Genomic DNA, 24,383 nt, shown 5'->3' with positions numbered 1-24,383 from the left:
GTAATGTTCAAAATCTTTTAGTATGTTGTATTTTTATCTCTCAATTTCTATTTCAGAACTGGCCAGGGCACTGTGAAGAACTTTGGGGCTTGTTATCATGAAATATTTGTGGGAATAACTGTGATACACACAAGTCATCTAATTAAAAAGTCAATTACATTCAATATTTATATATTACTGAACCCAGCGTAACACAGACATTAAAAAGGTTTAATCCTCACAAAGCCTGCAAAGCAGTACCTATGCAAAAGGTTTTCTCAAACTATTATTCAGTTATTTTCTCATACTCTCCTCTAAGTGCAATAGCATCACCATGCACCATTGCACAGAGTTTCATTTTAAATGAAAAGTATTTCAAAATCATACCTGGTGTCACATTTTCAATATAATCTGGGAGAAGTTTCTTGCAGAACACTGATCTTCATGGTCTCATTGAGTTAATCATGAAGAAACAAATGCTGTGCATTCAGCTTGTCATTTGTGACTCACTTTTAAGTGTTTAGATCCACGAGGAAAACATACTTGCTATTACCCAGGAGACTTATTTTGAAGGAAGTATTTTTAAAAATTTTTAAGAACAGTAATTTGTATCATTTTGAAACCTTCATGATTAATAAATTTGTGAGGAAACATCCACAAAAACATCAGTAAGGTACAAAATTCCAAACCAAAAGTGATGTGAAATGAATTTGTAAGAGTGATCATGCACAGGTAAGGTATGAGAAGGGAAGGATTCACTCGACATGTGTCTGAACACAAAGAGCTTTAGTATAAATGGAGTTGTCTTGCTCTACAATATGAAACTCAGATTGCTGAAGTAAAGGCTTGCACCATTACAGTATCCAGACATATTAGGAAAAAGTAAATCTTCCCAAACAGGTACAGCTTTAAATTGTGTGATTTGTCAGGAGTGAGTTGTAGGAATCTATGGCTTTACTAGACACAAAAAAATGAGTATATTCACACTGGGAAACCAATTCTACAGCAATAAACACACTAACAAGGTGTTCTATTAGGTCTGCCTCCCCCTCAGTGTCTGATGCATGGCACATAAAGCTGTCAGGCCAATATGGGGTATTATGGATATGTACAACAGTGCTTTGCAACAGAATCACACCTTCAAGGTAATTTGCAGAGGAATCCTGACTATGAGCAGTACTTTAATCTTGCAGTTTTTCAAAGGAAATTAAAGCAAAAGTGTTATTTTCAAAATCAATAGCATACAGAAAAGATTTCTGAAAATATTAAGGAGAAGGTAAGAAAGCTGTTGTTTTTCACAGATAAAATTCTGTGGCTCACTTCCTTCTTTCTATCTCACGATGTACTTACAAACTCACAATTTTGACTGAGTCTGTCTCTCAAAATAATTGGAGCTCTGCTACTGTAATCATTCACTTGGAATTTTCACCAAACAACCTCTGCACAGTATGGGGGTAGTGACTACAGCAGATTAAGAAACAGCTTTCAGAAGTTTTGTTAAAATTCATAAGCAAGCCAAAGCAATTAATTAACATATGGGATAAGCCGGTGTGACATTCCACAATATAATTATCAGGAAACATGCTGCAAGAAAGAATTTAATGCTGGCAAAAGGTTGGACCACATGTGATTTTCTGACTAAAAATCACTTTTGTGATTTTTATTTGCAATTATTTGTGGTTTCTGTGGATGTTGCTGCCAATTTGCACAGCTCAGTGCCATGAACATGTAGCTCCTGTCCAGAAAGTCTCAAGCAATGTGAACTGTAAGAGATGAGACAAAATAAAATTCAAGTTTTATCAAATTGAACTAAATCTCAAAATGGTGACTTTTTAGTAAAGTACTTGGCTGCTTGAAAGAAGTTGACTTTGCTGTTAAGTTTTTATTGCCAATATGAAAAATTATCACGAAATTCATAGCAAAAAACACAGAACTGTGTTTTCACTGCCAAATGCTAAAAATATGAGCTGTCCTCTGTTTTTAGTGGAAAGGTGTGTTCTATACAAAAACTTGAAAGTTTCCCCAGCATGGAATCAGAACACCTTTAAGAAAATTTATAATCTGCTGAACTGAGCACATCAGCATTTCTAGTGATTTTTGATGCCACTTTAATTGCACATAAATTAACACTGAGGTTAAAAATGTTTTCTCAGAACCAAGTTTTTATAGAAAGATAAGAATTAGCCTAAGCTACCTTAAAATTCCCAAGAGTCTAAAAGGCAAATGAAAGAGAATGCCTTGCTTCTAATTTGCATTTGATAAATATCTAAAACACCTAGGATTTTCTCCTTAAACACATATCTCCTGTTTTGCAGTACTGCTCAAAGGTTCCTTCCTGTGCACATCACTTACACCATAAATTAACAGCGATCCATGGTTTGCATGTTGGCAGCTTCATCTGAATTAAAATTCATGCACTATGCAAAGCATATTTGAACATAAATTACCTAAGATGGTATTGTTCCAGCAATATATACTTGTTCACTGCTGAAGTTCTAAGCATTATGTATCTACACTTGCTTCTTTGAGGAAATAAACTTCAGTGGTCTCAAATCCCATTCTGGTGGGTCCTTCATTGGGTCAAGAGTAGCAGCATGTTTGCACTTCTAAAAAACTGTGCCCCCTTTTAGCATCCTTTGAACCTGTGCCAGTGAAACACACTCTACATTCAGTTACTTTCATCTTCTAGAAATGCTAAATTTAGTAGGAAATAAATGAAACAAAATTTATAATTGTGTTTTAGAGCTTAAGCAGTAACTCAAAACCATTTCATATCGCTTTATGAATGTTGTATAAATTAAACCATATTAACACAGTCAATCATTTTTTTTCAGTTCTGCTACCTAATAGCTCTTTTTATACAAGGAAGTACTTTATGAATTCCTAGTACACACTGGATGATCTTCTACTCAAATCAAGCAGCAGCAGCTGTTAACAAAAAACCACATTATTTGTCCTTAGTTGGCAGAATTTTCCTGCAGCTTATTTTTGTGTTTGCCATTAATCTACAGGATTGCATTCACCTCATTTCCTTCTATATCTGCAGGGGATTGCTGAAGTGACAGCCTGGACTAACTCAGCTGAAAGAATGGATTTAAAATTCAAATTTCAACTCTAGTCCTAAGAATAAGCTTAGAATAAAGCTAAGCCAAAGAAAGGGGTAACACTGTGACACAAATTTAGGAAAAAAAAGACCATACCATTTCTTCCTTCCACAGGAAGACCATGCATCAAAGGAAAGCTAAAGAAGAACCACACAACAGATCACCACAATAACACAAGGGGAAAGGGAAGACAAAAATTAAAAGAGAAGAACATCTTAAATACTATTGCAAAAGAAATGAAATGCACAGTCCAAGTCACAGAAAATTCATTAGTAACTTCTAGACACGTAACTTCTAGGCACTTCCTCCTTCTAGTGAAGTCCTACCACTAAATACACAAGTGCAAATATATGCAATTGCAAAGCTCACAGGTGACCACCAGAGAGAAGGTCTGGTTCGTCTCCCTTTGCTACATCTGTTTTTTTTCCCTAGACAATTTTCATGAAACAGCTTTGAATAAACAACCACTTTTCCCCATCAGGCTGACAAAGAATACTTGCTAAAAGAGCAAGTGTGAGAAAAAGTGAACAACAAAGGCACTGAAGACTTCCTTGCAGTAACCAAAACACCTTCTAAAGCAACACTTCTGACCACACACTTGCAAAAACAAGACCTCACTTTAAGGAAGCAAATACTACAAACTGCCATGGACAGCTCATGCTTTTGGACACAACTTCAAATGCATGCTTGTAAAGAGAAGACTCACAATACAACCACCACCACGAGCGCAGACAAATTCACAGCACAGTGTTCACTTCCATCGTGGAAGCAGAGCTGTAAACTCAGTCAGAATGGACAAAACTAAGCAAATTTTACAGCAGGTCCAATGTACTCCTCCACTGTCAAGAATGTTTAAGTAAAATTACCTATTTACCCTGGTCTCTGAACCAGCCTCACCACTTCACAACTGCATAGTAAGCAAGGATGCATTTCAACTTATCAGGAATTCTATAACTGATAATCATGTGTTTGCTGTGTTTTCAAAACAGGTTATGTCATACAGAAATGCAATTAAAATATTATTGTAAAAGTAGTTCCCCATGGAAACAGGCAAAGAGGAAAATAAAAAGGATTTGTCTAATGCTAGCAAGATGGACCTAAAAAAGGCATTTCAAATCTCAATAACCAACCCAAGAAAACTACCACTTTTCTCCATAAATAAAGATAATATCCTCAAGGTATATTAGGGCAAAATGAAAGAATATTAAGTAGAGCTGAAATCTGTGGTTGTTTTTTTTTTTGTTGTTTTTTTTTTTTAACAGCAATTCCTCAATACGAATAGCAATTAATATTCTGCAGCAAAATCAGTCAAGGCAAGTGCATCACATATTAGAAGGCAGAATCCGTGGCACGTAATACAGGATTCCAATGGAGAGAATTCAGCAGAGTCCCCATGGTAAATCTTAATAATGCCGCATGAAAAATTCTAGACAGTCAAAATGAGGCATATTTGTATACTGAGAAGAAAGAGAAGAGAAACACAACTTTTCTCTAATAGGAGAGATCTAAACTTTTTTTTTTAAATAAAGATTTTACTTTGGCAGCTGAAAAAGGCTGAACTTGGCACACTTCTTCCCAAAGGAGGGAAGAGTTTAGCCACTCTCCTGACAAAGAGGGTCTGACTCTGTCTCACAAAGCTGAGAAGAAAATGACAGTAAGTCCCTGCTGAATGACCAGCATAAATAAAATGCAGCAAGACTGACATTTATAATTGCACTGTTAAGAATAAACGCTTCATTGCTATTTTAGCACACAACCACACCACTTAACATGTTTGGCAATATTTAATGTGCCTAGAAAATTAAGAATAGTGGTTCCGTGTGACTGTGAACAGTAACTTCGCAACTCTTCTTGTAGCCTTGGAGCTCTTTCCTTGAACTCTGATGTGCAGATTTCATGGCCTTAAAAGGAAATGGCTTTAACTGAGGCAGAGGCGGTTAGATTAGATATTAGAAAAAACGTTTTTCACTTTTAGGGTGGTCAGGCATTGCAACAAGTTGGGAGGTGGGTGGAGTCACCACCCCCGGAGGTGTTTAAGAGGCTTCTGGATCTGACACTGGGTGATGCGGTGGTTTAGTGGTTATGGGGTTACAGTGATGGTGCTGGGTTTACTGCTTATCTCTTCCAACCTTCCATGAGATTCCATGATTCTCCTACTAAAACTCTGACATTAAAACTACATAAAATCCCTATTTCTTTGAATGCAACTTTGAGTATTACCAAATTACAACAACCATGCTTCTTTCTTTCTTTCTTTCTTTCTTTCTTTCTTTCTTTCTTTCTTTCTTTCTTTCTTTCTTTCTTTCTTTCTCTTACCCAAAATCTCAGCATAACGTCTTTTGCTGCCAAGAACCCTCAGAGACCTGTCCTTACAGCTCTTATCTGGAGATAATTCACTCATGTACCCACCCAAGTCAGCAGGGAGAGCTGTGCAAGAGTTATTCCTCTTGGACATGTGGTTCAACAGCACACAGGAGAAAATACTAAGGAATACTTCAGAGACAAGGACTATTTTCCAGCAAGGTTACATACAAATTATCAAGAAATACAATCCAAGAAGGGATAACTGGTTGCTCATCATATTTCTCCCTATCAAAAAGTTCAGGGTAAAATAATAATACCAGAGGGAAAAAAAATATCAATCATTTCATTTGGAGACATTTAATGGAGTATCTCAATCCTTGACTGAGCTCTGTTTCTTTGCTCCCCTAACTAATTTTTGGAGCATGCTGTAGAAATGCATTGGAGCTAATAAAAATGCACTATGTTTTCTAAAGAGTGAAGTTTGATGGAGAAGAGCAGGTAGGTCTAATGTCAGCAAAAGAATGAATGAATTCTGCTATTTGAAAAGTGCCTCTGGCAATGGGATAATCTCCATCATTAGCAAACTATTCTCAAAGCATGTTCTCTGCTTTAACAGGCTCATGGGGATAAAGACTAAGGGTATGAGTCACATTCTCAGCTGCTGTGAATTACTGCAATTCCATCAGAATCAGCACATAGCTACTGTAAGAGTAACACAAGAATCTAACCCAAATTTTGGAGAGAGCCTCATTAATGGGGTGAGGGGCAGAACACATCTGTATTTTCTACCACTAGTACTTCTACTGTACCACTCCTTAGTCTTCAGGGGATAAAAACTCACTTGAACAACCTTGCAAAATAGACCTCCAATCTGCCCAGTCTCACTATGCTGATCCTGGAATATTTATCACCATAACAGCATCTGCCACACTAAATATATATCCCAGTTTCCATTTACTGAGCAGGTAGTAAAAGGAAAAACTTTTAAAGTGCATCACCCAAGTCAGACCACAAATTGTGACAATACAGGTTATTGCTAAATATAACAAGTACTAATATAAGTTAATAAATAGCTTGATCATAACAAGGTCTGAAAAGAACTGAGATGGTGCAGGCTGAAGAAATAATAGTACTTTTAAGTTTTTTGAATGATGTCATGTCTGCTATGATTTTCACAGCTCATCACCAAAAGTTACCAGAATAATTCTGTTGCTGGTATTCATCAGGGAACAATGGAAAGAAAAAAGTTTTTGGAAAGTTGCAGTAAATAAATTGCAGTTTCTTCTGTTATTTCTACTTCATAACTATTAATGGCTGAACATTTAAAACACTTTCCACAATATATTAGTCAGAGTATTTAGGTCAGAATCTATATTTCCCAATTAGGAATAGTAAAATTTGGACTTGAGCTGTACCTGCCTCGAATTCCAAAAACCAGTATTTTTTTTAATTTTACTTAGAAAAGTAAAACTATGATGTTGACCGGTTTTCTTATAAAAGAAAATAGAACATCTCTTTCTCAGCTGGGTGATCTACAGAGAGAGAAATATAAAAGAATCATAATGAATATACACACACAAGGATGCTTTAAAAGACCAGATAACATAAATCCTAATTTACAGCTAAAAAGGAAAAGTGTAGGACATTTTATTTTTAAAAAAATATTTTTGCTTGATCCCCAAATGATTGAAAGACTGGAATCTGTAGTTCCAACAGGTGCCACACAAAAGAACCTGGCTGATGTTTCTTCTTCAGGGGGATGTTGTTCAATGCTTTATGAATTTCAGTAGAAAGACCCTCAGGACGTGGAGTACGTGGACCAGGAGTATGTTGGTGATGCTGCTCAGATTTGCTCAAACTTTAGCTTTCTGTGCCATTCTAGGAAGACACCGAGGCCATTTGGCTTATCCTGCTCTGACTTTTGGCCTGGTGTTGAAAGGGCCCAAAGAGGATCAGCACTTTAAACTGGGCTTGACCTTTACAGTTGCAAAATGCTGTTCTCAGCTTCTCCCCTACTTCAGGATCACAGACAAAGTTTGGGCTGTTTTGCAAACTTCAATCAGCCAATGCTCTTGTGACCATTCAACCTTAACATTATGTAGGGCGGGGAGAGAATAAAGTTATTTTGTCCTTGTAGTTAACTGAAGGGTTTAATAAAAAAATAAAGACAAAGATACATTAATGAAAAATACATCTTTAAGTATGTGCTTCAACAACAGTCAGTTAAAGGTTAAATTCTTATTTACTTATAAAAACACTGTCATTTGAATTTCTTGTTTTCTTTTACTGTAGTAAGACCTTGAATTCTTTTTTAGCTATAAAAAATAACTCATAAAATTGTCACTTCTAAATAGACAAATCAATACAGACATTACATAAACTGTCAGTTTAATGAAATAAAATACCTTTTAAAACATTCCTAGTTGTAGTAGGGAACTTGTTACCACCCAAGGAATAAGGTACTTATTTAGCTTTTTTTAACCACTCCAAAGCAGCACCAAAGCAACTAAATAATTCCAGGAGATGGAAGGGGAAAATCCCAGATCCTGAGGCATTACTGGAATGCCTGCTATGAGCTTCAAGACACTCAGAAACTCCTTTAGGCGTATTTTCCCTGAAGTTATTCCCTTATCAACGACTCCTGATAGAAAAAAATGCAAATAGAAGTTATCTGCAAGGTAAAGTGCTGGTTAAAGAACAGTCCACACTGAAAATACTGAGGACATTTATTTAAAAATTCAGCCAGGTTCCAAGATAAGACAGACAAGAACTGCTTTTTTTGGGGGTGCAGGGTCAACATTCATACAGTGCTGACCAAAATGGTACATCACATCAAACAAGAGGGGGAAAAAAAAGGAAAAATGAGAAATTGAGCACACAAACCCCTGATTATTTATGAATACCAAACACATTCCGCCTTTTTTTCATTTCCAAAATCAGCTTAAACAGTTTTTGTTATGACTATCTGTGAAGAGATCTTAGGCATTTCTCCCATTTTTAAAATACTTGATTGCAGAAGTCACCCATTACAGGCTAAGCCTTCTCTGAGACCTATGGGAGTTCCCAGAGATGGGGTGCTGGGCCTCCATCAGCTGCAGGCACAGCTCAAAGCCTCCAGCTCCTGCACTTTCTAGAAAAGAATATCCAATCTTATCAAAACACTGACAGACTGTATATACAGACACTGGTGCTGGACTTCAGAGGAAAAAAATGTCCATTCTAAAATTGAATGGTACTTTTCACATCAGTCTGACTGCTCAGCACTCCTGCACTGTCATGTGAAATCAGCAGCAGGATTTTTACTGGAAAACAAATTGCATTGAATAAGAACCATGCCTAAAGTTTTTCTGGGAAGGGATACTGCTGCCTTTTTTTTTTTGTTTGTTTGTTTTGGTTTGGTTTTTTTTGGGTTTGTTTTTTTTTTTTTTTTAGGTTTATTGGAAACCACATTGGGCTTGTATAAAATATACTGGCCTGCTCTGTCAATATTCATGGTCACGACTAAGACAAGCTCCCTGACATGGGATTCTCTGAAAGAAACATTACAGAAGTGAAGATGTTTTTTTTTTTTAATAGGCTATTCCATGTTATATGAATATTTATTTAACTGATGTATTAATTCAATATACTATTCCATGTATATCAGGTGACACTGAGGAAAACCAACAGCACTTGGCAGAAACAAGTCTGTATTAATTAAGAGGAACAATACTAACTGGAGAGACAAGAGGCACATGGAAGGGGTCATTGAGAACATGGCTGGAGTGGGAGGAACACCATGTGCGTGGGGGAAGACATGCAAGACACAAGGAGCAGAAGGAGAAAAGAAGTAAGAAACCAGGAGCAGCAGAAAGAAGTCATCATGTGCAGGAGCTCCTGCACTGCCTGCCACCTCACCAAAGGAACTGGGGTGATCCAAGGCTAACCCAGGACAAAAAGGAAAGGAAGTCTGTCCTGGAGGCAGAGGGGAGACAGGTGTTTCCTCTAGGTGCCTGTTAGAGCGTTATGGTTTGGAGTATTCCTACCCAGCATCCAAGTCAGCAGTCAGAATGTCATGTTATCTGGCAGTAAATTATAAAAAAAATTCTCCAAGTTGAGTCTGGTTTGCCTGCAACACCACATGGCTTAAATATACCACAACCCACTGCTTCCTTATAGCTTTGCAACTGAACAGTAGCTGGTAAAGGCCAAATTTTCTACAATTTAGCTAATAATAAGGGTTTCACTCTTTCTGGTTCCTGCATGCCTCTACCATACAATTTATGTTTGCAGTAGAGTAGCTCATAACTGCTACAATTTAGTCAATGCCACTGAACAAACTCCTCCTATCTGCATTTTGTTTTGCACATTCTGGTGTTAAACATCTCAAGAGACAGTCCCCTTGGGCTCCCCACAGGTTATTTCACAGCTTAGCTTTGCTGGAAACCTTCTTCCCACATCCAACTTCCCTCTAAAACTTCCCTTTATTAATTTCAAATAAGTCTCATTATTATAATGCTTTGCTACTTCTCACTGAGTACACGTTCTTGTTCCCTAAATTCATTAACTCAGCTGTATTTTTTTTTGTTTTAAATAGCAATATTAATAACCTGTGCACACCACTTTCCTCTTAATACCAAAGTTAACTAGAACATTCACATTCATTTGCAAAACTGCAAAATAACTTACTGCACTAAACAAATTAAATTGTGTTCTGAAGGCAGCATCTACTAAAAATTTAAGACAATATTGGGTAAAGATGGACCTAACTCTTGTAAACAGTAAATACTACATCACTTAGAATTGACCAAAGATGCCAGATACCTCAACTGAGGGCCTTATAAATAGGTTAAAGTAACATATTTTACTTGAAGGGAAATGTTATATCTGTTTCCAATCACAATCCAGTTTCTCCACTGGTAAATAAAAAGGCACTTTCCCTCTCAGTCCTCTCTGAGGAAAACCTGAGCCCACTTCTGCTGGTAAGGCAGGAAGACAATAGAAGTCATCAGGTCCCTCAAGTTTACAAATTCCCAGTTTAACACACAAATAACGACACTGGGACACCAGAAGAATTGCAGATCTAGACCAAAACTACTTTTGAAATGTCTCCAGCCTTTACATTCTCCTATATTCTATCCAGTGGCAAGTTACACGTGCAGCCTGAGTGCTTCATTCTCTCAAAATTATCTTTCCTGCCCTATCAGCAATCAGCTGAACTTTGAATGCCCCTTCACAGAGCCATGGAAAGCTGCAAACAGGACACAGACAAGGAAAACCAGAAAACTACTGATAGTAATCAAAGCCTATTGTACTTGAGAAAACAAGCCCTAATTTTGTATCAGGTTCCTCACACCCAGCACCCTTCTGATACAAAAGACACCTCTCTTAGTATTTTAAGATGTCAATATAAACAAGATTACAAATCCCTGCAGACCTTAACTAGGACACTAAATTTGATAATACCCCCAGATTTTGTTTTCAGTGTGCATCAGCCTGTCTGCTAATTTACACCTGAGAGATTGTAGGGAATTATGGCTCTCAGGGATGACAAACTTCTGAGGCTTTTGGTACATCCTGCTGCATTTCAAACTCTCATAGAACAGGAGTTTCTTTCAGACCCAGCAGGCCCAGTATGACAGCACACATGACCCAGACCACAATTAAAATCTAGAGTGCACTGTAAATTGTCATTTCAGGGAAAGGACAGTTGATATGTTTATCCTAATTATATATTCTATTATATTCTTATATTTCTTTATTCTATTAGGAGAGATTTTGCTTCTCAGGAAAATAAAAATATAATTTGCTAGACATTGAATTTGTCTTAAACAATCACAAAGCAGCCTTGAGAGCACTCCCAGGTGAAACCTACCCTGTAACAAGACATGGATAAGCTACAAATAGGCACAATTAGTGAAGAGATTATCTGCATACACTGTTAACCTGTGCAGTCTTTATGTAATTTAAATCTTTCAGCTTTCATCCCTTGAAGCTGACTATATAGAGAATTAATTCTGCATTGGTGAGTAGAGATGTTCCTGGGCAAGAGGAACATCTGGAGTAATGACTGAACAGCAGCAGTAAGTGGAGAGGACTTGAACAATCTTTTACACCTAACACATAAAAATGCAAGTATCACAATACAGGTAACAGGAAAAGTTCAGGAGTTCACAAGGATACTAAAGGCAGAGGTGAACCCTGCAGTGGCTTCCATTACCTCTGCCCCAGAAATAAAATAACTCTGACATCCTTTCTCCATTAGGAATGCTACAACTGCAGGCATGTGCTGCTGCAGCTGGGCTTTACCAACACAAGGACCTCTTTGTGTGAAACAGATCTCCTAGAATATCACACATCAAATTAACTCACCCCAATGAAGCACAAGCAGTCTGCAGGTAAAGATGACTTTTAACTGACAGCTTGGAAAAACAATATTGCAAAAAGGAAGGGAGAGAAGGGAAAAAGTCCCCCAAAAAAACAGAACATACACATCCCCCTTCCCAATACTATGAATTACATAGGTATTACTAAATTTTCCACTTATCACTGATTTTTCTGGATTTAAATTACATTTCATGTATTCAAATAAAAATGCCAAACACCAAGAACCTCAGAGAGTCCTAATATCATCCAAAGTAGCAAGTCAGCTTGTGTTCAGTTTCTGCAAGCTGGATATTTACATCTGCCAACCACAAAAACCCTAATACAATTTAATACTCTAATCTTCTATTTGCCAAAAAGGAACAGAATATGTTACAAAGGAGGCACCTGTAGGGGAACTGCATCTGGACTCTGGCATCTTTTGACTTAAAGTTGATTCAACATTAGGTCCCAAATCAGCAGAGATTTCATTAAGGTTGAAAATATATGAAGCCAAAAGATACTAATCTTTCATGGTCTGAGAAACACTTTTGCTCATATACAACCATCGAGTAACCTTAATGTGCTGGGATCTTTTTAAAATGGCACATTTTAACAAAATTTTTATAAATCCTTCCAAGAACTTCAAGTTGGTTTACATCCAACTAAGTTATTCACAACCAAAATTTATCTCCAATTCAGCTTGGAATGTTTTTGTAGACTATCAATTTTCATTCCCCAATAAAACACTTTAAAACACTTCACTCCCTATGCAAGATCAAATTACAGAAAGAAAAACCCAGTCAGAAACTGAATTGGAAAGTACAGTGAAAGATTAGCCAGCAGTAACACTTACACAGCAGTTTCCAAAATATCTATTGGAGGCATAATAATACTTTCATCAATAGGTAATACAATAAAGAGCCTGAATATTCATATTTTAATCTTACTTTCTTTACAAGCTTGCTACTTACTGTAGAAACCCAAATCTATCTGTGACTTTGTAAAGATGGTAGTCAGCATCTTCCCACGGTTCAATCTGAGCACCCTCACGTCCCTAAGGGGAAAGGAAAAAATAAAAAGCCAAATTATATTTTATGACAGAATAAATAAAGACACATAAGGGAGCATTCAACCACTGAAAGTATAACCTTTGAGACACTATGGGACATGGTGGCAGGAGGTTAGAAGAGGGGGAGGAGAACACAAGCCCTAAATTAACCAGCCAAGAGAAAGGAGAGCAGAACACCTTACAAACAGTATATTCCTCACAGGAAATCTCTTTTGGTCACTGCTATACACAAAATACATTTCAACCAGAGTCACAGTAATCCCACACTTGTTGTTGAACTCCATAATAATCCATCAAGGTCCCCAGAGTGCCCTCTACTCGTTTCATTTCTCAAGTCCATCGTTCTTGAACAATCACCTGCAAGAGCACATCCTGCAGACAGTCCAGGCTGACTTGCAGCAGCTGTCAAACAATGCAGCACTGAGTTTTCCCTCAATTATGCATTCATGCATGCCCCATTCCTGCTCTCCAATTGCCTACCTTGCAAAAGGCTTGCAGAAGTTTAACTACGTTTCAGCTCTACCTGCTTCTGGTGTGGACTATGCACAGGTTACTGGCTGTGAAATCAGGCCACACTCAGAACACAAGGTGAATTGGGTTTGTGTGGCCTGGTTTTAGTAGCAGGGGGCTCCAGGGGTAGTTTCTCTGAGAAGCTGCTGGGAGCCCCTCCACATCCAACAGAGACAGAGTCAACCAGCTCCAATATGGACCTGCCACTGGCCATGGCCCATGCCACACTGGAGCAGGTTTGGTGGCAGGACTTGTGACCCCATGGGGGAGCCATGCTGGATCACCTGTGCCTGAAGGACTGACCCTGATGGAGGGACCAATGCTGGAGCAGCTCATGAAGAACTGCAGTCCATGGGAAGGACCCACACTGAAGAAGTTCATTGAGAACTTCAGCCTGTGAGAGGGACTCCCCACTGGAAAAAGGGAAGAGTTTAAGGAGTCAAACACCCAAGCAGGAAGGAGTCACAGAAACGTGGAATGAACTGATCACAGCCCCCATTCCCCACCCTCCTGGAGCTGCACAGGTGGAGGAGGTAAAGAAAATCTGGAGCAAAGCTAAGCCCAGGAAGGGAGGGTTGGAGAGAAAATGTTTAGATCCAGTTTTTATTTTATTATTGTCCTACTCTGATTTGATAGGTAATAAATTAAAAATATTTCCTCAACTCAGGTCTGTTTTGCCCATGACAGTCATTGGTGAAGAATCTCTCCTTGCCTTTATCCCAGCTCATGAGCCTTTTGCTACATTTTCTCTCCCCTGCCCAGCTGAGAATGGCAGTGACTGAGCAGCTTTGAGGAGCAGCCGGTGTCAGCCTGCCACACACAAGCAGGTTTTTCCTTAGTACAAGGTGAGCCACTCATTTACTGCACACTGTGCCAACCACCAGTAAGTCTGGCACATAAAACATTTCATGAACTCTACAAACAAGGCTACTGCTCTGTACTCCAGCGACACTTAAGAAGCCCATAAGTGTTACAAAAATACCTGACTACGATGTAAGCATTGTAGGCACAGTCTGTGCCAGGCTTTTCCTGACAAGGGGTCCAAGAACAAACATGGTATGACCAGGGCATTTTTTTAGCTCCCCACAAGATGAGAAACAACACAGCTCGCTGATCTTTTTCTGCTATGATTTCAGTGTTTGTACTACCATAACCAAAGACTAAATAAATAAAAAGTAAAATGAGGGTCCTTCTGATCTCACAGATACACTGAGCATCCTCAAACACCCCACTTTCACTACTTCTAATACAATACACTCCCTGAAATAGTCCCAAAGTAACTTGCTATGCACTTGAAAAATGATTGAGTCATTATCCAGAATATCCCCCATGGAGAGTTTAATTCACCCAGAGGCCAGTGTAGCCAGTGTATCATTAAACATCAGATTAGTACTTAACAGAGTATTTTAAACAACAGCTAGCTGGAATCATGATTCACTTTTTAAACAGACTTATTATGAAGATTCATTATAAAACGTCTTTTAAATTACTAAAAAGTTCACTTACTCTGTCATACTTGGCAACTATCTCTGCTCGTTCCTGGGCAAGTTTGATAGCAGCATCCTGCTCAGCATCTGCACCTGTAAAGGAATTAAAATAATGTTGTTCAGATTTTCTCCCCTGTGAAAAAAGAACTGCAGCCAAATACTTGGAAAATCAACTTCAGGGAGACTACTTGAATGGAGAAATGCCAAATTTATTGTGTCAAAGCAAAATATGGCCTTGGTACATGTGAATACTGCTCAAAACAAGGAACAGTTACTGCGCAGTATCTTAATTGCTGAGTTTATAATATTTCTGATTTTCCACCAGTGTAGATATTAAATACAGTAAAAAAATAATTCTGCACAATCCACTAACTGAAAGACTGAAGAAAGTACTAAAGCCCACTAATTGGCAATTCCACAAACAATCTAATAGTCAAAGAAAGCTGAAACATTCACTACTGGCTTAAAACAAAATTGTGAAGTATTTACAGGATTTGTAGAGATATTGGAATACTGAAGAAATACTGCATGGCCTTCTACTGCTTCTTAGAAATTGCCTAAAACTTATTTCTCAGAAAACAGGGAAGGACATCATTACAGTGTCAGAACTGTAACTTGGGCAACCCAGAGCTGGAATAAGTCTAAGGATATGACAACAGGAAGGTTGACAGGCAAAAACAAAAAAACAGTGTGTGAGCAAGCACTGGACATGATGACACTGCAGATGCAGCATTTACTACATGAGTGGAGTTCAAGTTTTGCTCAATCCTGTTCCCTGAGCAGAAACCATCTCTAGTACATGGACAGGAAGAGAGAGTACCAAGAAAGGAAAAGTTGCTATTTTGAATATCCAACAACAGAAAGTACTTCAATATCCCAAATATAATTATATCAAACCAATGAGGTAAATCAGCTTTAATTAATAAGTTTGTGAAAGATTCACACATTGAATTCTTTCGATTATTAAAAAGCAACGAACTTCAGATAAAGCAAGGCTTGAAAAAGGTTTAAAATATATTTCAATCTAACACTTATAAAAATAACTCCAAGCATGTGGGTTTTTTTCACTATCTAGTTCATGGCAACATAATGAACTTCAGGAATTGTACATACCAACCATCTGGGCCATGAAATAGAAAAACAGATCACATATTACAGTTTTCTATCCTATGACATTAACACAGTTATTTGTTCAAACTTAGTGTTTCTTTAATAAAGGTTACCTACATATTTCTCAACATTTAGGCAAGAAGTTGTGCCAAGGTGGCCTTCTAAGCTATCTGTTAAAGATTTAACATGGTCTCTGCTTGTTCTGCACCTTTCTCCAGGGGAACACTAAGAGAACCTCAGTATGACCCACCATAGACACAAGTACCAGCATTTAGACAACAGCACTTCTTGTCCCAAGCTTCGCCTAAGGGAAGGTCTGGCTCCTTCTTCAAAGCTTTCATTATGATCTCCAAAAGTCACACCTGGTTACCGTCACCCAGCCCCCTCTGTCACCATCATTTGCCAATCACATTACTCCTGTTTATTAAGAATGCACAGAACTCTGTCATTTTCTCCAGTGTGCAGCAGAACCAGCACACAAGTATTTACACAGTTATTTGAGGGAGAAAAGTAATAAATAATTCAGTTTGCTATATTTGGAAGCTTCACATCTCTAATCTACAACACTGACAAATAATTTCTTCCCTGTAAGATAAGGGGTGAGTAGAATCATTTCATATTGCTCAGACTTTGGTGTGTCCAAGCAGGGCACTTCTCCTCCTGTGCTTTCAGGTGCTGAATCCTTTATTCCTAAGCTGAAAGGGGACTCAAGACCCAAAGCAGTTGGGTCTCAGGTTTGCTTTTCTCTGACACGGATTTACAGCCACTGCAGGGCTCTGTTACCCTGGCTGCCCATGTGAGCTCTGAGCAAGACACAGCTCCCAGAGCCCTCCAGAGCCCCTCCCCAGCCCTGTCACACCCAGGGGCACAGACACAACTTCACACCGCTGCCAGGGCATTCCAGCACTCCCCCAGCACAATTACAGCAATCTGGTTCCTAATCTTTTCTAGTTGACACAGCGTGTCTGCTAGACTGACAATGTCCACTAAAGCTACCAAATCAACACTGACAAAAAGCAGTGGATGAACCCTGGTTTTCCGTTCAAAGTGAGAAGATAAAGGCATTGTAACCAAAATTAAATTGTGTTTCCTTCTGGAAGACAGATCTGTGCTTACAGCAAGTCTTTACAGAACTAATTATGAGTTTTTAAAAAGTAAACTTTTAACTTCCTTAGAAACCAGACATTCCTTCAGCAACTTCATGTACTGATTGACCCAAATCTCCACTTCTCCAATGGACAGCTGTGGGGAAAAGCTCCCTTGTTTAAAGTTTAAAGCCCGCCTGCTGCTGAGCTTCAAGAAATACACTCAAAGTCCTATCATTAATTTCCAAGTAGAAGAGATTACATTTGAGAAAGAGTGAATAGTGGCTGAATATAAGCAGACAATATTGTAATGCACAGTAGTCAATACGTTCACGAAGTACGTAGCTGATACAATTTTTTAAACAGAAATAAAAATGTTTCTATTTTTAAAATGTGCTCAAAAGGATATGCATATAATCTTCAAAAACACAAAGAGAATAACAGTGTAAGCCGAAAAAACTTCAAACCTTTGCTTAAAAGAATGCTAACCTGTATTTGCACCAGAAAGCAAGTTCCTGATTTATGCTGAAAACATGGCCATGGCTTACCATCCCTTCCTCTGCATAAGCAATGTGTGAATCAAAGTTTGGCATGTTCTGTGTCTCATGACAATTCAATTACATTTAGTGTGTAAATTATCATATTCATTGCCTTTAAAGTAATCCTCTTTGCTTTCTGCCAGAATCATCTTAACCTTCCAGCTGCACTGAGATAGTTCAGTGTTTCATTAATCCATCCATACTGAAAACCCAGAAAACAGCTTGAGATGGGGGCAAGAGCTTTTATTTTGGGAGATAAGCATTAAACATGATTTTTCTTATAAGACGAAATATTTAAATACCTCAAACTTAGAAATTACATGTTGATTCCTGATAAAGTAAAAGCTAAATATGGGAACAAGAAAAATTTTTCGGCACAAAAATGCATCACTATGAAACTGAAGACAAATAACTGGTATTCTAAAGTCTTATCAGTTTTGTTCAGTGTTATCTCAGTGTTTTTGCAAGAAACAGAGCTATGGTTTGATGATCTGATGAAACTAAAAAAATTCCTGCCTTACTCTTGCTTTCATGCCATCTTCTCTCTTCTGTTCCACATGGAGGAAAAGTAGCTGTAGGTGAAGTCACCTACAGACACCAGAGAATCTTGACCCAAGGACTCCCTGTAATCCACCTAAACACGTATTTTAAGGTGGGGGTAGGGAGAATGTAGGGGTAAAAAATTTACAACAAGGTAATTTTGTATTCATTTAAATCACCGAGCTAAACACTGAGGATCCCTCTTGCAGTCCCTGCAGTAACTCAGTTTTCCAGAATAAAGGAGGGGGATCTTGCAGGACTATCCCTTACGTTTCCAGCAGTCAAGAAGGAGCTGAACAGCCTGTGACAGCCTAGCAGCAGCTCAGCCGCTCCTGGTTGGGGTGACTAACACAGAGCCCATAGTTACACCTGGCTTTCATCACAGCCTGGCAGAACTCAGCCCCTGCTGAGGGAGGAATGGCCAGAAGACAGTAAAACACTGGTCTTTTCCACAAAAAGAAAAGCTGCTGCTCTACAAGGTTTACTAAGTACCTGTGTGTTGAATTGTTTGTCTAATCCTGCATGGCTTCTAATCCTGTTCAGCTACAGAACTGCAAACCAGTAAGGCACAGCCTTTTTTAAAAGTACAACTTACAGGAATGGTCTTTGGGGTTACTCAAACTCACTAGTGCTGTCCTCTCTGAAACAGCCTAAAAAATGACTAGGCTGTACCTCAGCTGCCAAAGGTAACAACCATGGAGTAGCTCCCTCATGAAGGTAGTATGACATGAGTACCATCGAGAGCCTCAGTGGTTCCTTACACTGAAGGAGTAGTAGATACAAGATACATTGCAGTGCTCATGCACCAGCAGCAGTATAATAAACTGCCTCTTACAGATGTGCCATAAATGTAAGAGGAATCACAGATTTGTTTAGGTTGGAAAAGACTTTTAAGATCATTGAGTCTAACCATTAACCCATCACTGCCAAGCCCACCATTAAACCATGCACCCAAGCACCAAGTGCTTTCAAATACCTCAAGGGATGGTGATTCTACCACTTCCCTAGGCAGCCTTATTCCAGTGCTTGGCAACCCTTTTGGGAAGAAAATTGTTCCTAATATCCAATCTAAACTACCTCAATGCATCTTGAACTCGTTTCATCTCATTCTGTCATTTGTTACCTGAGAGAAGAGCCCAGCCCCCAGCTGGCCACACCCTCCTGGCAGGGGGTTGTAGAGAGCAGTAAGTTTCCCCCTTGAGTTTGCTTTTCTCCAGGATAATCACCCCCAGCTCCCTCAGTCACTCTGCATAGGACCTGTGCTCCAGACCCTATCACAGCTCCATTCCCTTCTCTGGACATGCTCCAGCACCTCAACGTCCTTCTTGTCACAAGGAGGCCAAAGCTGATTCCAGGATTTGAGGTGTGGCCTCATCAGTGTTGAGTACAGGGGGCAATCACGGCCCTGGTCCTGTTGGCCAAACCATTGCTGGTACAGGCCAGGATGCCATTGGCCTTCCTGACCACCTGGGCACACACTGGCTAAAGGCTCACCCGCTGTGGACCAGCACCCTCAGAAGAGATGCCTCTTTCCATGGAGCTGAGGCTCAATATATCAAGAGCACCCTGTGTAACCTTATCCCAAATTCTGAAAAGCCCCGAATTCAAAAAAGGAAATTCTTCCTTTTTTGTCCTCTAGCCCACCATCATTGTCTATACAATTGCAGAGCACTCTGAAAACCCCAAAAGAATTGAGAATGTTAATTTGTTTCCCATTACTTTACTAAAATTCTTGCTTGTTTGCACATTACACATCCCACTGCTCAAAGAGCTGCACTGGCACAAATTCCTGTCTGCAGGCACCACCACCAGCTGCTACACATCTACACATTCAAAGCACATATCAGAGCAATAAACAAACTCTCTGGTCACAGCAGCAAGTCCCTTAAATACTCAGGCTGTTTATTTTCCTTCCAGTTCATTCCCATAAACAACGAAATAAAAGCCATGACGTACACTTAATAGTATTTTACTGTGGGTACACCATGTTCAAAAGGAAGAATCTTGGTAAATACCTGCACACCAATACTAAAGCTGCTCTGAACAAAAGGGATTAAGCATCATTTATTATACTCTCTCTTCATGCAAAGAGAACTTCCAAAACAGAGAGCCGCTTTTTACATAAAATGAACTACTTAGTTAGAAAAACAATTCCTTTTGCATAGCAACACTTTGAAATATATATTTCCAGAAGTTAACTGAGCTACATTTCTTCCATTAAACATAATTCTATTCCTTAAATATTATTAAGTATTTAAAACTCAGTTATCACTAATTTGTAATGAGAGAGAATAACAGCATAATGTAAACAATTAAAGACCAGTATATAAAATTTTACACAACACTTTACCAGTCTTTAGACTGTCATTTTCTTCCCAGTCCTTGTAGAGCTCTGTTTTAGTCTTCATGAAGTAAATCTGTTTGCTTCTAGACCATATTCTAAATCAGTTTATCAAAAATGACTGGGGGAAAAGTTCTCCTCCACTTGCTGCATTTGCTCCACACAACTGAGCCACTTGACACGTGCTCCTTTTTCCAGATACAGCCCCTCTACAGCTCCAGGAGCTGCAGAGGCTGGAACAAAGATGCCATTTGTTAATGCCAAGTGTCACGAAGGCACCACGCTGGTGTTCTCCAGCCCAGCCCACAGCCCTGCATTCCAGCTCATAATAAACAAAAGGATTTGAACAAACAGCCTCAGAGGCCAGGGCTCCTGTAACACATCACTGTTCTACTCTTGGGCAAGAATTCTTACTGGTGTTTTCCAAGTGCTGCAGGAAAAGCGTCGTACTGAAAGGACTTACTTGAAATGGGGCTTCAAGTACCCTCTTTCTGGCTTATTACCTAAGAAACCACAAAATTAGGTAACTCTAAAAGTACAGTTTAGATTTCTGTAACTGGCATTCCCTACTTAAAAGATGGAGATTTTACATATTTCCTGATCAAAATTCCTTTACTCTTCAAGATATCTTGGGAACTTGAAACACCTAGGATGACAGAAGTTGACAACAACATTTTTGTTGAAAAAAGTACAAAAAATTCAGGAGTAAAACCTGAAAACCAGATCTCTGTACCAAATATCCTAGGCCACACATACAAAGCCATTCTCTTGCACAGACTTTGGCTCTCTCACACTGCCATTCTGCTGCTATGTGATGCCTGGCGCCAGGAACCAGCCAATTCCTTATCCTAACCTAAGGAAGTCAGGGCACACACACTACCAGACACTTTGTGAAGCCAGCTGAAAGATGATCAGTGGCACTGGCACAGGTTATCCAGGGAGGTTGTGGAATCTCTCTCCATCCTTGAAGATATTCATGAGATGTCTGGACGTGGTCCTGGGCAACCAGCTCTGCACAGCCCTGCTTGAGCACAGGGGTTGGACCAGATGACTTCCAGAGGTCTCTTCCAGCCTCAACCCTTTTGTGGCTTTCTTGCACTCAGAGAAGTGTTAAAATGCCCGGAACAGGAGATCTGATCAAGTGTGTTGGACTATTCCTTTTTCCCCAGAGACTGAAAAAAGAACAGTTCCTTCAATTGTTTTAACCTTCCTCCCCATATCGTGTGGCAGAGCACTGAGCCTGGAAGTGAGCAGCAGCTCCTTTGTCTTTACCACCGATTACTGCTCGTGGATCCCACCCAAGCCCAGGTGTCAATAGTTGAGTCTCTGGAATCAGTATGAGTTTAGACTAAGCCAGTGCCATGTCCACTACAGGCATGTTTCCCTCAAAAGCAGCATTTTCTTACTGCTGACACACACAACAGCAATCCTCTTGCTACACAGAAATAATCTTCCACTTTGCTCATAACAGAACTACTGAACTGAAACCAGCTACTTTCTGTTTCCTTATCTGTGAGCATATTTGTGGTGAGGATGAAAAGAACTTGCACACAATGAACACAAGCATTTGTCCCACGTTAACTCTCTCACCCCTTCACCACTTGAAAACAATTTGCTTTTTAACATCACTGCTGCTCTTCTACCACACACTAATCCCAGACAGCAATAAGCCTTATTACTGACACATATATATATATGTGTATATATATATATATATACACTATAGATATACTAGGGATAGTTATACTGATGTGTATATATATATACACTATAGCTATACTAGGGATAGCTTCTCTTATGTCTCTCAAATTTAGCATGTCTGATTTTGTGGGTGTTTTTCAAGTGGACTTACAGACAGGAAAGATAGAGTAAAACTCTTTGGAAAATCAATATATTGCATTAAGCTATGCACTAAAAAAAAAAAAGCCCATTGCAACAGCAAAACACATGCACTCTCCCCCTCTTAATAATCAGCATTCAGAGTAGACACTACTGTAGTTTTACAGCATGAGGAGTAATGAGTTAAAAATATGAAAATAAAGATTTAACTTCCCTGAAGAAATGTGACTGAACTCTCATCTTAATGGAAAATCAAGTTTCATTATGGTAGAACTCTTGCAGTTTTGCAACATCCCCTATGAGACACTGCACATTCACCAATGGAAAGTCATCACTTTGGAAATTAGTAGAATTAACTGCTACTAAAAACCCTCTCAAATAAATTTTAAAGTGATCTCCAAAGGATTCAAAGCAAGAGAAGGAAAATCAAGGCAGCCTTGCTAAGCAATATTCCAGAGGAAGCCTGTGTCAAAACATGAAATAAGAATTTAAGAGTCTATGCATTGCATAGAATTTAAATCAAATTCTCCACCTTGCTTTTAAGCAACAATGGACTAAAGGGCTTACAGAAATACCACCAATATTAATCAATTACTGCAAAATGCCTATCATTTTATTTTTAATAACTTAGCCTTACTAACACTTTTAGTTAATGCAGAAGTGAAAGCACGAAACTCAGAATAAAACAGAAATAAAACAGAAAAATAACATACTCTAATGAAATACAACTTGGCTATTTAATTAGTCCTAATTTGCAATTTGTTTTTCTGTGTGTTTCATGTAAATAATTACACCTTAAAATTAGATCACTCCATCAGCAATGCCTACACCTAACCAGCTGGAATCTGCAGTTGGAAAGCTCATGTCATCACCTCACTACTGAGCCTTATGAAAGTTCCCACAAGGGTTACGAAGTGGAGTGACAAGATCTGGCAGGGTTCTACTGTAATTCCATTTCACAAAGTGTTGTGTGCAGTCGTGAGGCAGAAGATAATTAATTTGCTGAAGGTTAACATAATCAGTTACAAAGCCAGAAAAAAAACGTAATTGCCAATTTTCAACAAGCTATACTGAAAAGAGTAAGCCCAATTTTAAACAATGCTCCTTTCTTGAAAGAAAAAGAGGACAAAACCAACGCACAACCCACCCTCCTGCCCAGACCTCTGTCGACACAACCCAAAACATTTATGGCAGCTCTTAATAGACTTCAGCGTAAAAACTCAGGCTGGGTATAATTTGGGGCTTGCCAGTGTGCAAAGACTGGTCTGACTTGTGCCACAACTAGCTAATGTCTTATGTCTAAGCTTAAGTCATCCTTTGCTCTTCTCTTCCCAAGGGTGTAGTTGGTATCTGGCCTTTTCATGACAATTTTTCTCTTTCCTCAGTGCCATGAAAGAGCAGCATTGTGGCCACAAAGAAGTGGTCGCTCACCTACACGTTTGTCTTTCAGGAGATGCAAACGCTGCTGAGCTCAGCCCTCCAAGCAGCTGTTGCAGTGGCCATGGGAGCAGATCTGCATCCCGCTGTTCCAGGGGACACAGCGAGCCTCGTGTGTGGCACACGTTCTAACGCAGCAGCCATGGAACAACAGAGACAGCCTTCATGGAAAAACACAGGAGGTTTTCTACTACTGCAAACCATTTTATGGTCTTTCACCAAAAGATTACATTTCTTAGAACTCCTGCTGTGGCTAGAACTGATCCCACTGTAACACAGAATCTGTTTCATCTACAGCTCATGAGTATTACTCCCACACTCCCCCTGAAATCCATGACCTTTCCCAGCACTAGCCCTAGCCTTTACAATTATGTCTTAATAAAATACACTGCAAATCATCTGCTGCATTATATGGTAAGATCAGACACTTGACCTCAGAAGAAGTATTGACAGATGAAAAGCAGAAATATTTCAGGAATTTTACCCTCAACCTAATATAAGTCAAGGCATCCTTTTATGCCAGTGGCTTTTCAGGCACTGGTTATGATTTTATAAGCAAATTTAGCTGCAAATGCCTTTTATTTTTTTATCCCTTGTATTTTAAAAGTATATTATGCCTGCAGTTCCCAGAGGCTTTTGAGAACTAAAATATCCCTTCTGTACACTGATGCTGCTCATACTTCTTTTAACCAAG

The 24,383-nt window shown here is 39.0% G+C and overlaps 1 protein-coding gene across 2 annotated transcripts in view; it reads right to left on the bottom strand.

Annotated features, from left to right (window-relative positions):
* The window catches only part of USP6NL (USP6 N-terminal like), a 110,514-nt gene that overhangs the window by 44,458 nt on the left and 41,673 nt on the right, over window positions 1–24,383 (bottom strand). For both annotated transcript variants that reach the window (XM_053943812.1, XM_053943813.1), the window contains exons 3-4: window positions 14,818–14,891; window positions 12,704–12,786 (exon numbers count right to left, since the gene is read on the bottom strand). In XM_053943812.1, coding sequence (XP_053799787.1) covers window positions 12,704–12,786; window positions 14,818–14,891 — 157 coding nt within the window. The remainder of the gene's footprint in view (window positions 1–12,703; window positions 12,787–14,817; window positions 14,892–24,383) is intronic.

The sequence above is a fragment of the Vidua chalybeata genome, chromosome 5, assembly GCF_026979565.1.
Source record: "Vidua chalybeata isolate OUT-0048 chromosome 5, bVidCha1 merged haplotype, whole genome shotgun sequence".
NCBI classification, from domain to species: Eukaryota; Metazoa; Chordata; class Aves; order Passeriformes; family Viduidae; genus Vidua; species Vidua chalybeata.
Note: the sequence above shows the minus strand (reverse complement) of the source record. Positions and strands in the feature narration are given on the sequence as shown.